This window comes from Meleagris gallopavo, chromosome Z, assembly GCF_000146605.3.
Source record: "Meleagris gallopavo isolate NT-WF06-2002-E0010 breed Aviagen turkey brand Nicholas breeding stock chromosome Z, Turkey_5.1, whole genome shotgun sequence".
Lineage (NCBI taxonomy): Eukaryota > Metazoa > Chordata > Aves > Galliformes > Phasianidae > Meleagris > Meleagris gallopavo.
Window position 1 is genome coordinate 18,967,411 of NC_015041.2, and position 16,279 is coordinate 18,983,689.

Genomic DNA, 16,279 nt, shown 5'->3' on the forward strand with positions numbered 1-16,279 from the left:
AAATAATATGCTGTCATGGTTTCATGATTTTTCATTATCGGTATTCCACATCATAACATCATGCAATGTACTGGGGTTTGACTGACTGATGCTCAAGTTCCGGGTGCCTGTCCAGCGGAGAAGAGCAGCTACGTTTCCCCAGGGGGCTTTGCGGTCAGCGAGGAGATATAACTCCTGGCAAGGTCACCTGATGCTCTCTTCTCTGCCTGCGCTGCTTCGCTTTGCGCTTCTCTGCCTGCGCTGCTTCGCTTGCGCTTCTCTGCCTGCGCTTCTCGCCTGCGCTTCTCTGCCTGCGCTTCTCATCTCAGCGTTGTGGTAAGGCCGATCCACTATCAATTTCACATTCTCTCTCCTTATAAAATTCTGTTGATACCATATTTAGTAAATTACTTTGTTTTACCTCAGATTGTTGCCACTGTTTTCAATTATTTCGGGGTCCCTTATTTTCTTTTTCTTCCGGGGGCGCGGATCCGCGGATCCCTCCGCCCTTCTAGTCACGGAACCGGGCCGAACCAGCCCGTAAACCGTTGACATTTCTCCATTATAAATTCACATTTACTGGAGTGAATCCTCTGGCTATGAAGGCTGCTTGTATTTTTTTTTGGCATCAGCTAAGTACTTGAGTTGTGAAAAGAAAATCAGCTTATTTGATGCTGTTTATACCAAGATCAGGGAATGATTGTATGTTAGACTCATCCCAAGCAATTTGGGCCTCCCTTGGGGCTTAAGTGGAATTTAAAGGAAGAGTAATAACTACTCTGCATTGGAGTGGAGTTTATACTGAAGCTTGGGTAAACTGGAGTATGCCTGGAAGGTATTCTTGTGATTGATGTATAGGTATCAGATGAATTTTTTTATCTATTGGGCTTTGTTATTACTAATATAATGTTGAGTATATGCACCTTTTTCCTAAATCACATTTTGATAAAGGACTGTGCTGCTTTACATTCTATGAGTCTGCATGGTGCTTTTACACTGGTTTGCAGCATAGGACCACCAGGTCATTCCCATACTCCATCTCCTCAAGAGAACAGGGAGAAAATGGGATGAAAAAAAAAGTTTCATGAGGAGATGACTCATAAAATAATGTCACTGCAAAACAAACTCAGTGTAAGGGAGATTATTGTAATTTATTGCCTGCTGCTGAATGAGCTGAGAACCAAACACATACTATGAAACAGAGACTGGGACTGCAGTCACTGGGTAATACTTCCAGTCTGCTGCTCCCCATGGCCACTGCACCTTGCTCCACGTGGGTCTGTCCCGTGGGATGCTGTCTTGCCCCAGCTAATGCTGTTTGGGTTCCCCACCATCCGTAGCTCTCCAGGTACTGCTCCACATGGCTTCGTACCACAGGACTCACCCTCAGGAGCTGCTCCAGCACTGTCCCACAGGAGACAGCTGCCCTAGCCCTCCTGCCCCACCGTGGTCTGCTCCCCACGGGCTGCGGCTCCAGCCTGGGGCTGTTCCTGCGGGGATATCCATGGGCTGTGCCTCCTCTGGGCCTCAGCCTCTGCTGCACTGTGGCTCGGGTTAGCGTTAGGGTTGCTAACAGCACTTAAGCTAAATACACAGTATAACAAGTGTTTGTTTACCACTAGAAGGCAGATCTTTTGTTACAGAAGGTAAGAGTTGTGTTATTAACCTTTAGTCTGGTTTTCAGTTTTCTTTCTCTTTCATTTTATGAGGATGGAATCTTGATCTGCCAAAATCTGCTTTCTTTCAAATTCAGTGCAAGGATTAGAGGAGATCAAGCAATCTCCATCAGATTGTGCATAGTGCCTGTCCAGCCATATGGATGACTTCAAACTGCTAGGCTTTTCTTACTTTATGTGACTTGTGACATGAATTTCTGAAACTATATTAGGTTAGGAGGCAGGAAAATCATGCAGTTTATGTATTGAAACAATTAGTGGAAATAATCTTTTCATTTTGGGATTATAGAAAGTAGGGGAACACTGAAAGATTTTCCTGACCAGTACTTCTGCATGCACGTGGCCTGCTTTGCTGTGCAGTACATAAAACTGCAGATGAATCATGAAGGTACTTCTTAATGTGAGCTGAATTGTTTCAGATACATTGTTCTACTTTGCTGGTGGCTTAGAGATTAGCAGTCAAATATGGTTCAGGATTTGATTTCATTTACTTTATATGAAAAGTAAATTGGAAAATTAAAGACAGAATGCAGAGTTATCAAAATATAAGAATTGTTCAGGGATGCCCAATGTGGATGTAGAACAAAGTCACACTGGGAAGGAAATACTCTGGTTTAAAAGGAATATGAAAGCGATTAAAACGAAAAGGGATGTAGCAAAGAAGGTTTCAAATTAGAACACCAATACCAACCAGAAGCAAGAGTCACTATAATATTGATGAAATTACCATGAGGCTTGAAGCAAGTGAACAGGTATCTTTTCAACAATTTAGATTAAAAAGAAAGGGGAAAAAAAACTCTTGACAGACTATTCATTGAGTCATCTGCCGTACAGAATCATAGAATCATCGAAGTAGGAAAAGATCCTCATGATAATCAAATCTAACCAACAATCTGACCCATCAATCTGAATCCCATCATTAAATCATGTTCCTACATGCCACGTCCACATGTTTTGTAAATACCTCCAGGGATGAGAACTCCACCACTTCTCCAGGCAGCCTGTTCAAGCCAATTCTTGATCACTATTTCCGTGCAGAAATTCTTTTTGGTACCCAATCTAAACCACCTCTGGTGCAGTTCCAGGCTGTTTCCTTGAGTCTTATGAGTTGTCATCTGAGAAGAGAGACTGACACCCACCTTGCAACAGCCTCCTTTTAGGTGGAATCATAGAATCATGAAATCATAGAATCACAAGGTTGGAATCAATCTGCAAGATCATTTAGTCCAACCGTTCTCCCATTACAATTGCTACCAGAAGCCTCTAACCCATATCTCATAACTCCTCATCCAGATGCCTCTTGAACACTGCCAGGGACGGCGACTTCACCACCTGCCTGGGCAGGCCATTCCAGTGCCTGACACTCTCTGAGAGAAAAAGTTCTTCCTTACATCTAACCTAAACCTCCTCTGGTACAACTTGCGGCCATTTGCTTGGGTCCTGTTTGTTGCCTGGGAGAAGAGGCCAAACCCCTCCTCATCACAGCCTCCCTTCAGGAAGCTGTAGAGTGCAATAAGGTCTCCCCTGAGCCTCCTCTTCTCCAGACTAAACTCCTGCTCCCTCAGTCGCTCTTCATAAGACTTGTGCTCCAGACCCATCACCTGTTTCATTGCCCTTCTCTGAACAAATTCCAGGGCCTCAGTGTCTTTTTTGTAGTGAGGGGCCCACAGCTGAACACAATACTCAAGGTGCGGACTCACCAGTGCTGAGTAGAGGGCGATAATTACCTCCCTGCTCCTGCTGGCCACTCTATTTCTAATGCAGGCCAGGATGCTGTTGGCCCTCTTGGCCACCTGAGCCCACTGTCTGCTCATGTTCAGCCAAGCATCAACAAACACCCCCAGGTCCCTTTCCTCTTCACAGTCATCCAGCCACTCATCCCCAAATCTATAGCGCTGCATGGGGTTGTTGTGGCCGAAGTGCAAGACCCGGTACTTGGCCTTGCTGAACCTTATCCCGTTCACCTGAGCCCAGCGATCCAGCTTATCTAGATCCCTCTGAAGGATCTTCCTTCCCTCAGGCAGATCAACACTACCTCCCAGTTTGGTGTCATCTGCAGACTTACTGAGGGTACACTCAATCCCCTCATCTAGGTCATCAGTAAAGATATTAAACAAGATGGGCCCCTTACTGACACCTGGGGGAGGCCTCTTGTAATGGGTCACCAGCTGGACTTAGCTCCATTAACAACTACACGCTGGGCATGGCTCTCTAGCCAGTTCCTTACCCAAAGAAGAGTATACCTGTCCAGCCTACGGGCACACAGTTTTCCCAGAAGAATACTGTGAGAGACCATGTCAAAGGCTTTGCTGAAATCTAAGTAGACTACATCAACAGCCTTTCCCTTGTCTACCAGTCTGGTCACTCAGTCGTAGAAGGAGATAAGGTTGGTCAAGCACGACCTGCCATTCATGAACCCATCCTGGCTGGGCCTGATTCCCTGGACACCACACACATGTCATGTGATCTCACCCAAGATGGTTTGCTCCGTAACTTTCCCTGGTACAAATATCACACTGACAGGACTGTAGATCTCCGGATCCTCCTTATGGCCCTTCTTGTAGATGGGAGTCACATCAGCAAGCCTCCAATCCTCTGGGACCTCTCCAGATAACAGAAGCACTGGTAGATGGCCGAGAGCAATCAGAAATCACCCCCGCCAGCTCCCTTAGCACCCTAGGATGGAGCCCATCTGATCCCATGGACTTGTGACAGTTTTGATGGCGGAGGAGCTCTCTAACACCGTCTCCACCTGAATCACTGGGGGTGTATTCTGCATAGCATCCCAGACTTCCAGATTAGGGCGTAAAATGCCCTGATGACAACTGATCTGCCTATTAAAGGCAGATGTAAAGAAGGCACTGAGGACCTCAGCTTTCTGCTTATCCTCAGTGGTCACATTCCCTGCTGCATGAAGTAAAGGATGGAAATTTTCCCTTGTTTTTCTCTTACCCTTGATATATTTATAAAAGGATTTCTTATTCTCTTTGACTGCACTGGCCGATCTGAGTTCAAGTTAGGAGAGTTCAAGCTCTCCTAACTTCCTCTCTGCATAACTTAACAACTTCCTTGTAAACTCCCCAAGTAGCCTGTCACTTCTTCTGAGGACACAGATTCTCTTTTTCTTCCAAAGTCTCAACAATAGTTCTCAGCTCATCCACACCGGTCTTCTTGCCCTACGGCTCGCCTTATGGCATTCGGGGACAGCCTGTTCTTGCGCCTTTAAGATTTCCATCTTGAGGAATGTCCTGGAGGCTTCCTGGAACCCTTTACCCCTAAGGAGCGACTCCCAAGGGACCCGTGCTGTAAGCATCCAGAACAGGTCAAAGTCTGCCCTCTTGAAGTTGAAGACAGCAGTTTTGCTAGTCACCCTTCTAACATAGCCAAGAATAGAGAATTCTACAATTTCATGGTCTATCTGCCCAAGACAGTCCCCAACCTTCACATCTTCCACCAGTCCTTCTCTGTTAGTGAAGAGCAGGTCTATCAGGGCATCACTGCTCATAGGCTCTCCTAACAGCTGCATAAGGAAGCTATCTTCCACACAACTCTAGATACCTCTTCGACTGCTTCCTCTATGCTGTATTATATTTCCAGTATATCAGGGAAATTGAAGTCTCTCACAAGAACGAGTGTTGGTGATCACGTGACTTCTGCATGCTGCTCATAGAATGCCTCATCCATCTCTTAATCCTGATTAGGCGGTCTATAACAGACCCCCACCAAGATGTCACCACTACAGGCCTTCCCACTGATCCTTACTGACAGACACTCAATTTTACCATTCCCAACCCCAAGCTCTTCAACATCAAAACAGTCTTTAATATAAAAGGCCACACCACCACCCTTCCTTCCTCATCTATCCCTTCCAAAGAGATTGTAGCCATCCATCACAGCACTCCAGTCGTGGGAGTGGTCCCACCATGTTTTGTTAGTAGCAGCTAGGTCAAAGTTAGCCTGTCGCACAGTCGCTTCTAAATCCTTCTGCTTGTTGCACTGGTGTAGATGCACTTCAGCCAAGTCATCTCATCTGCCTCACTCCCAGCTCAAGATCGTTCCCCTGGGCTCATCTCTTGTGAGTCCTGTTTTGTCCCCTTCCCCCACCATAGCTAGTTTAAAGTTCTTTTGATAAGTCCCACTAGCTCCTGTGCTAGGATTCGTCACCCCCTTTGAGATAGGTGGATTCCATGGACGGACTACAGGCTAAGGGCCAAGAAAACTGCCCCATGATCAAAGAACCAAAAGTTTCTGGCTCGACACCAGCCTCTGAGCCAATTATTCATTCTGTGTGCTTTCCAAGCCCTCTCTGTGTCCTTCACTGTCCCTGAAGGTATAGAACAGAAAATCACTTGAGCTCCCACTCCTTGAATTAAACGCTGTAAACCCCTGAAATCTCTTTTCATAATTCGTGGGCTTCTCTAAGCAATTTCATCACTGCCCACCTGAACTATGACTAAAGAAAAATAATTAGTGGACCTAACCAGCATTGGGAGTTTCCTGGTTATGTTCCTGACCCAGGCCCCAGGAAGGCAGTACACTTCCCCATGGTTTGGGTCCAGTTTGCATATGGGGCCCTCCATTTCTCCAAGAAGAGAGTCACCCAGTATGAGGTAGTGGAGACAGCCATGACATTTCCCCTCAGCTTCCTTTTGTCAGAGTAAACAACTCCATCTCTGTCAGCTGCTCCCCATATCTTGTGTTATCGTCACTTCACCATTTTTATTGCTGCTCTTGGAACCTATCCAGCAACTTCATATCCTTCTTGTAGTGAGGGGCCCCAAACTGTCCACAGTAGTTGCGATGCTTTCTGTTTCATCGCGCTGAGCACAGAGGGACAATTACTTCCCTAAACCTGCTGCCTACATGATTTCTCATGCAGGCCAGGGGGCCAGTGGCCTTCTTGACCACCTGGGCACATTGCTGGCTTATCTTCAGCCAACCATAAAGATGGCAAAAATCATTATATAAAAAAAAAATTCATAAATATTTATGGTCTATATGTGGAACATGCAGTATGCATAATGCGAGGACAGTAAAAGGTTCACATCCACTGACAGGGGGGCTACATCTTTTAACTGAAGTACTTGTAGAAAACAAGCGTAGTTAATTAGCAAGGACTTTGGTGAAAATGGAATGCTTTCCGCTTTACTAATGTTAATTTATAGTGAAAAACAGAAAATTACAAAGAATTATATGACTGCCATCACAGAGTCTAAATGTGGCAAAAGGTACAATACCAAAAATGAACATACATAATTTATCCTCTCTTCTTTCCTAAGTAGGTGTAACAGATTGCTTTCTTTGTTATACTCAAAAGCAAAGAAGATGTCCAGTAAAGTTATAATCAGTTCTGGTAATTAGTAGATAACTGTGTTGCCTCTTAGAAAAACTGAAGTGAGAGGATGATACAGGTTTAAAGAGATGACCTTTTTGATTTATAAAAAGAATTTATAACTATTGCTTATAGTACAGGTAGATCCAACCATTTGTTTATAAGCACACTGGCATTCTTGCTTTTATTTAAGAAGTTTTTATATGAGAACAATATAGTTTGCCTGAGGACAAACTACTAAAAATAATCTTAATTAAATAGCACTTAGCCAGAATGCTACAAGAAAAAAATACTACTAAATAATAGATTATACAATTGCAAATCAGGAATGTAGGTTGTAGCTGCAGAGTAATACAAAGGCTGAAGAACATTTTGGAAAGAAGTGGATAAGAAATGGGTTTACAGTCATTGCAAGAAGTAATTTGACTAAGTGCGGTATTGACCTTGTATTTTATGTGAATAAAAACAAAGGCACCAAGTATGCAATCAGCAGTGCTCTGCTGGAGTGTTTGAAACCATCATGTCTGATTCTGATGTCAGTGTTCAGAAGGATTGTAGACATATTGCAGGGAGTTATATAGCAAACAGGAGTTACTAAAGATGATGAGAACATCCTTTCTTTAAAAAAGAATGTAAAGAAATTCACATTATTTCATTTGCTGAAAAGAAATCCGAGTAGTAGATAACAGTGCAGAGCTGTCGGTTGAACATGCATTCAAATAGTTCACCAGGAAATCTGATAGTTTCACCATGCATGTTATATTTAACATGCAGTAAGAGATGAACCTGAAAACAGCCAGTGTCTTGTAGCTTCTATATCGTGGAGATCCCATGAATCAAACTGAATCTAAAAACCCTGGAGTTAGGCATTTTCTTCTGAAACTGATTGTCTGGGTTTCTCTTCTGCAAAATAAACATTCTGATTACAAATAATTTTGATATAAATAAGAAACATGAACAATTCTTTTGATATTATTGTTCCATTTTAGTTTTTTACTTCAGTAAGTAGGTTTTTGGTTTTGTCTTCTAATAGTGCTTCCTGGAGCTATCTTGCCTAGATGTTGGCAGAAAAAGAATATTGTCTGCAATTCTTCTCGGAAACATTCAGTATGCAATTTGTTATATGCATATATAGACAAATACACTTATACATAGTTATTTTATCTTGATCTTCTATGTGGAATATATGGTTGAGCTAACTGATGATAATTATGCTCTGGAATAGTGGAAGGTAACATTTTTGAACAGTTACTATCTTTTAGAATGTTCAATCAGGAAAGGTTACTAAGGATTATATAATCAAGAGATTGTAGTAATTGTAGAAAAATAAGCAGGCTAACAATTTCAGATAAAAAGTTAAAAGCTGTTGTCTACAAATAAGCTAATGCTAGTCTTTATTTGGAAAATTGTGGCATTCATTTACTCTACAATGTACTTCACATTCAAGAGCTATAAAACTTAACTACGTATAGGAAATTTGGTCCATGTTGTGTATTTTTAGAAGGAGTATCTCCAAGCCAGAATCTAGCAGCTTGGTACTTAAATAATTTCACCTAAGTGCTCTTCACAGAATATGGAGATAAAAGATTTTAAGAATTAGCTACACTTCTGGTTTCAAAAAATAAAATTTAGAAAGGAAATGATTTGTTGTTTTGTACACAATATTGGTAATACACTTCACAAAGAGAAAATCCAGTTTGTGTTACTTGTTTCCATTTGTGTGTTTGGGCCCTTCAAATGGGAATAAGGAAACTGAGAAGGATTTTGGAAGTCTCTGTGTTGAAGGAGAGAGGAAAGCTTCCAAACTACAGAAAAGGGAAAGGAAAGTAAGAGCAAGAGGAGATTCTGTTGTGTAACAGCAGGACCAGAAAAGCAGTGATGTGATGTAAGCTTTCCAGAGACAAGAGGCAACAGTGCAACCACATACCAACGAAAGCTAATTTACATGAAACATGAGTGCAAATTTACTGCTTGCAAAGACCTATTGTTAAAATATGAAGGGATGCAGTTACAGACCAATTTGTGGGCCCTCATGCTGATTCTGTCTTACTTCATCAATTTCATGTTCTTCTGTTAAACAGTTATTTCCAGTTCTCTTCCAGTAAATTTGTCTAGTATAGCTTGGCTTTTCAGTTAATTAGTTCTTGTGGCTTCCTCATTACCATGAAGGCTTTTTGAATTGCCTCTTCCACCTGCCTAACGTTGGTGAGCCTAAGGTGAGCCTAGGAGGGTACGTAGTTTAGGGTCTACTTTAGAGTTCCGGAGCCAAGTATCATAGTCTTTCATCAACTTACCATCTACCTATTACTGATAAAAAAAGATCTTGTAAAATTACTTTATAATTAGACTCTAAAGGAATTAGGCACATCTATGTTCTGTACAAAAACCTCCTTCCAGTAGAAAAATAAAAGGGAGATGTGAAGAATGAATAATTCTTAAAGAATAGTTAATTCTTCTTCCACATTACTTTAATATAACTTAGAACTTCTAAGTGGGTCCCTCTTAAAGAAAACCTTTTGATGTGCTGGACTACATTACTCTAAGTGCCATTTGTAACCATCTCTTGCTGAGTGGCAAAGAATTCAGTTTCTTTGAGGAGGAGGAGGGGGAGAGAATAGTTTTAATTGTTACTAGCAGTGTACTTAAGGAACTTCAAGAAGAAAATCATGTGGTTCCCAGGCATATTCAAAATAAATAGGAACTTAAGTTTTGGAAAAAGTGGAAAATATAGATTCTAACACCAGAAAAACTGGAAGCAGTTATCGGTGCTTTCATACTAGTATGTGAATAGTAGTATGCTTTCATAGTAGTATATGAATGTAGAATGAAATCTAAGAAATTGAATTTTAACATATGGAAAAGCTTTCTCACACTGAGGATGGTTCATCAGTGCAGTCAGGTTGCCCAGAGAGGTTATGGAGTTTCTGTCTTTGGACATTGAAATCCAGACTGGACAGTGCCTTGAGCAACCTGCTGTGATTGGCCATGCTTGCAGAGGGGAGCTGGAATGGATGATCTTCAGCAGTCCCTCCCTGTCTATTTTGTGATTCTGTGAAGAGTCATAGAATTGCTCAGGTTGGGAAGGATCTCCAAGATCTTCAAGTCCAATCACAACCTAACCATACTACCCTAACAGCCCTCCGCTAAATCATATCCCTGAGCGCCACATCCAAACAGTTTTTAAACACACCCAGGGATGGTGATTCAACCACCTTCCTGGGGAGCCCATTCCAGTGCTTAACAACCCTTTCTGTAAAGTAATGTTTCCTGATGTCCAACCTAAACTTACCCTGGCACAGATTGAGGCCATTTCCCCTCATCTTGTCACCAGTGAGAAGAAACCAACTCCACTCTATCGACCATCTCCTTTCAAATATTGGAAGAGAGCAGTAAGGCCTCCCCTCAACCTCCTCTTCCTCAGACTAAGCAGCCCCAGTTCCTTCATTTGCTCCTCATGGGGCATATTCTCCAAGCCCTTCACAAGCCTTGTTGCCCTTCTTTGGACCTGCTCCAGCACCTCAATGTCCATTCTGTACTGAGGTGCTCAAAACTGAACACAGTACTCAAGATGAGGCCTCACCAATGATCAGTACAAGGGCAGGATGACTTCCCTAGTCCTGCTCACCACACCATTCCTGATACAAGCCAGGATGCCAGAGAAAGACATTTCACTTGATACTGGCACACTGACTTGCAAATTTTTTTTCTGCTGTTATTTCCTGTTTGCTGTCGTGAAATTTTAAAATTAAGGTAATTTTCATATGTAATAATTTATCCTTATATATAGATGTAATCTTAATCACATCACAACTACATCATCTGTCCATCTAAGAAATCAAGAATGCTGGCATTTGTTACTTCTGTAAACTGAATTTTATAATACGTGTAAAATTGATTTGGCACTGCCTCTGTTTCAAATTCTTTTTGTGGTTCTTATACTTAAATATTACAATATCAAATTAAAAATACAAGTGGGAGTTCTTTGTTTTATTATTCATGTCCTTGACATATTTCTAAAGGGCTCTTAAAATAAGTCATCTGTTATGTCTTTTTGTTGTCTTTTCTAATGAAAATACAAGCTTTCTTTGGTTCTAATTGATTCTTAAGCCATGTTCCTAGCATGCATGAGTCAGTACATTCCCTTCGTTTATATCAGAGATTTACTGCCCATTAACTTTGATTCCGCTTCTCCTGAGTGGCTTTACATTCCCAGAAGATTAAATTCTTGTAAATATTTTTCCCCTTCCAGTGAGGAGCTACGGAAAGAAGCACGACAGCTGAAACGTGAACTTTTGGAGGCAAAACAGAAAAGAGAAGAGCAAACTTTAAAACCCAAAGAAAAGGAAGGTAAGAAAAGGGAAGTACAGCAGATATTGTTCAGATCTCCAGTTAACATCGCAGTTTTAAGTTTCTTCAGCAGGTTCATTTTCATAAATGCATTCATTTCCATAAAAGTGGACAATATATTGTCAAAATAGATGGTGTTGTCTTTTTTTTTTCCAGAAAATTAGTTTTCTGTAAGAATGGGGAGTGGTAGTGACGAAAGGATATCAGTATATAAATAAATTGTACAGGTAGCATTTATACTTTCAAATGTTCGTAGCTACGTATGTGAAGTTGGGCAAGCTTCTGGATTTGAAATACAGTTATTTCAAATAATGAGTTGAATTCTTTGAAGGGCACATACCTGTTCTGATCTCTTCCAAAGTGGAAAATTTTCTTGACTTTTCAAATTGGAAAGGCACTTAAATGCATATGCTAAACACTGAATTCAGAGCTATTGACTTTAAGATTCTGCACTTCTTCTCAGTGACACCAGTTGAACTTAGAATCTAGAGGACAGTTCCAAGTTTATCCTTCATAAACTTTAGCAAAAGGAGATGGATCTTTAGATACACACTTTTGTGGCAGAAAAAAAAATTACATTCTGTTTCTTAATAAATGTACACAAATTTTCAAGTATGTAATAGGTGAGGTGAATTTTTAGTGCATAAAGATGTAAGAGATTATTAGCTGAACTGAAAAAAAAATCAGGCTTTTTGGCACTCTGGAGTTGCTAGATACACTTCTGGGTTGCAATCTTCATCCATCTCTCAACAGCATAAAAAATCTGAAAGAAAATATAAAAAAATCATTTACAGTAATATTGCCAGATTATATACAATTTAGAAAAGTGGTAGAAAGTGTAACATAAATGTTGGATATTGTCATAAATTCTCTTGAATAACAGGTGAGCTTGATCAATAACCATCCTGGCAAATTAAAAAAAAATCAGTATCTGGAACTTGTATTTGAAATCTGTCATCATATTATAGGAAGTAGTGGCCCTAAAAAGGTTCTAGAAATCATACTCAGTCACCAACTGAATATAAGCTCTCCTTGGCAAGTCAGCAAATGCAGTCAGTGGACACGTGAAAAAGAAGTGGAAAAGTAGAATAACAATAATCCTAATGAATCCTAAAGAAAATAAAAAAGAATAATCCTAATGTACATATATGATAAATGAAACAGAAGCATGCCTTGTATGGCAGTTGTAATACCATTGCTTAAACATAGTCCTGTTTGGGTGCCAGTTATGTCAGAGGACTTAATGAAGAATAATTGGAGGAAAACCACTTTGATACTGACAGACCAAATTAATACTTGGACATCAATAATAGATAAAACTATGGTACAATTTGAAAAGACACCTTTTATTTTAGAAGAAGATGCTGGGGGAAAGGAAAGGAAGCTTTATGTATTTGGGTTTTTTAATTTTCTTTGAAGTGAATTGCAGGCAGGATATAAACCTACTGGAAAAACTGTTGGTAGCAGCTAATGGTAAAAATAATACTGGTTTCCCTTTTTGAGCAGAAGTGGTCTACTCCACTGTTAAGAAATACATATGGCAGGAGAGAAACTATTCACCAAGTTATTGGGATATCTAACTGAAAATTCTGAAAATAAACATATTCCAAAATGAAAAATGAAATTAAAAAGATGTTAGATTAGAGGCAAATGTTGATGGGCAAAACGATTAATGAAAATGCAGTAAAAGGAGAAGAATGAGCAAGAAGACATCTTTTCTAGACGGAAAGGAAATAAGCTTGAATGCTTAATTCAGTCTTTAGCAGTCAGTTTTGTTTATATAGTTACAGAGGATCTATGACATAAAGGAAACATTCAAGTACAGAACAAATAAACTAGAGACTACTTATTAGGTGCATTAAAATCATTCAAACTTGTTGAAATTCACTGAAGCTTATTGAGGGGTTGGCTAAAGCAGTCCCAGAGACATTAACAAAACTTTAATAAAATGCTTTAAGGTAACTGTAATCAAACTGGAAAACAAATATCCCAATAATCTGATTACTAGTAATATGAAGAATAGGATGCCCTGTCCCTAGAGGCCAGATTGGATAGGGCCCTGGGCAGTCTGGTCTAGTTGGGGAGGTTGATAGCCCTGCACGGCAGGAGGGTTGGAGATTCATGATCCTTGAGGTCTCTTCCAACTTTGGCCATTCTGTAATTCTGTGATAGTAAATTCAGGACAGATTACCTTTATTTGTGGACTTAAAAAAAAATATTGTGGGATAGGGAAGGGGAATGCAACAGCAAAAATGAAGAACAATGCAAATTTAAGTGTTAGGGTTGCATTTTCATATGCGTATGTTAAAATGAAGAGTTGGGTGACTGACTTGCATTGTTTCTGGCATGTGTTACTGCTTCTACTGATCTGATTCAGTTTGCTAACTTGGAAGAAAACTGTTCTCAGTTTGCAACACTTTTGTGCTGGGTTGGTAGATTGAATCAGTTCATAGAAGTTTAAAGTCAAATTATAGTAAATAGAATATGTAAGTCAGAAAGAGAAGAGTTCTGGGGAAAAAAAGGCAATAGTAAGTTTCTTCTACTCTTTTAAAAGTAACCAATTGTATAAACATAAGATGTTCAGTATTCAGTGGCATTTAGATAGCTTAAAACCTAGGAAATAAAAGGCCGTGCTACAGAAAAAGATTAAAACATACAGTAAAATACATATAAAGTGGCATGTTTGTATGTGAGACAGTTGTCTGTTCAACTTGAGTTGGTCTTCAGCCTGAGTATTTTGCTCAGATTTGAGCAAATTCCATTTGAAAAAAAGTGGTGAGAGACTTCTTAAAGGTTCGCAGAGCAGAGCAACAACAGTGACTGATGTTGTGGCAAGCATAAAATTTGAAGATTTTAGGAACAGTGGTTATTCAGTTTAGAGCAGAGAGGGCATCTCAAATCGACCTATATTAAAGAACTTCAAGAGTGTTAAAGACTACTGTGGAGAGAAGCTTGTTCTACATAATCTTTGTCGAGGGGACAAGAGGTAGTAAGCTTCAATTAAAGCTAAAGAAGTTTAGGTTAAGCAGTAGAGAAAACTTCTGGAATAGGTGACGTACAGAGCAGAACTTCCCAGCTGCAGATTAGGCAAATATTTCTTTAGATTGGCTTAGAAAAGTCTGATCCTGTGTTTTGGTTGGGGCGGGCTTATATGTTCTCTTCTTCGATATTCTGTGAAGCACAGCTTAACAATAAATCAAGAGAAAGATAAAATGTGTCTGGAGGAAGGTTTTGAGGGGAAAGAGAAACTAAGCATCTTGTTACCAGTGATGATAGCTTTATGGAAGCATTACAGAAAGTATTGTATTTACCATCTCTGAGTCTTTAAGTCATTCAGTTAAAATAAACATTTATACGTTTGCAGAAAGGTATTACTGTCTCTGATTTTTGCTTTCTCTCCACTTAACTTATTCTTGTACTCTCGTGAGTTATTTTATCTATTGTCAGAGAAAGTTGCTATCCTAACGGTTTCCCTTTTTGAGGAAGACAACACAGAGAAATGAAATTCACCATATGATTGAAAGAATGAAATTTTTTACTGGTAGTAGAGAATCTGCCACTGAAAAATGCACACTAAAAAAATAAATGTGAAGGACTCGTTAAACATGCTTTATTTGGTCTTGGAGAAAAGTAATTTAAAATTATTTATTTCCGCTATTGTTTCTACCTACTGCTTTTCAGTTGTCATTCACATGCCTATCAATCTGTTGTCAGTATGGAAATAGTAAGTGCAGTTGACAGGCAATGTTCTGGTAAAGGACGAAACTTCTTGCAGAAAGAGAAATTTTAGTTCTCTGGAGAGGTGAAAATTTAATAGGAAAATTAACTATGACATACATCTTCATTAATGTTTTTACTGCAAACCAGCTGTGTGTTTTTGGATTATGCCACAGTAAAAGATGTGTTCTAGGAATGCACCTGCTGAGTTCCAGCCAGTAGCCAAAAATAAAAGAGCCCCCAGAGTGCACAGTGAGATGATCAGGGCATTAGCAATAATTTGCTCCCATTTCATAATATTATTGACCAATATTGAAGTAGTTGGAGTTTTCCTGTCTTTCATGAGTTTCAGCATTATACCTAGAGGTAGCCATAGACACAAGTAAGGTGAGTCTGTCTACATTTAAAATAAAACTTTCATTTTCATTACGGTTTGTAGGGAGCTGAAAGCAGTTCTCTGGAATTTGCGTTTCTCTCCTTAACCAAATGTTCACATTTTTTCTCTAGCGTCTGTTAAAACATTTAAGTTCTGAATTATCAATTTTAAAGAAGGTGTGGATAAAAAGACTAAATAACATTCTCTGACTGCAAACCTACTGTTTTGCAGTGATGTTGGGGTAGTAATTTAGGAACACTAAGCAAAGACCTCTAAACTTGCTAGGTGATACTAATTGTGAACACAGAGTTGTAGATGTCTGTAAATCTTACAGTATTGTTGTAGCGTTATATCTCAGATTTAGCTTTGGTCTGTGTAACATCTTACTGCACTTTGTGGTGGGTGTGATATGAAAATTACAACAGGACTGAGTGTTCATATTGGATCTTACGCTGTTTGAAAAACATGAAAAAAGAATTTGTCGATCATGAAGAAGCAAAAGTAAATCTGGTACAACAAGTACCAGATTTAGGGAGGGGAAAAATGTGAAGAATGTCATTGAAAATAAATAGAGAGTCATGTTGGGGTGTTAGTATCTCCTTAACACTAAAGGAAAAATAATTACAGAAGCTAAATAAGAAAATGGGAAAGCCATACTGGTGTGATGTAAGATATTTCAAGTTTGTACAAGAAAACAAACTGAACATGAGTTTATGTGTGATTCAGGTATAATCATGTGATTGTTACTACAAAAGCTGTTAACTGTAAAAGCACGGTAATATTATTGTACTTGCTTCTTAGTGTTGTACCACCAAGAGATATGGAGCAATTGGATACGAAGGAGGGGAAAAA

General features: G+C 39.7%; 1 protein-coding gene across 1 annotated transcript in view; it reads left to right on the forward strand.

The window, feature by feature from the left end:
• CWC27 (CWC27 spliceosome associated cyclophilin) overlaps positions 1-16,279 on the forward strand; it is a 108,005-nt gene that overhangs the window by 61,328 nt on the left and 30,398 nt on the right. The window contains 1 exon segment of the mRNA XM_019610189.1: positions 11,237-11,334. Within this exon segment, the coding sequence (XP_019465734.1) occupies positions 11,237-11,334 (98 nt within the window).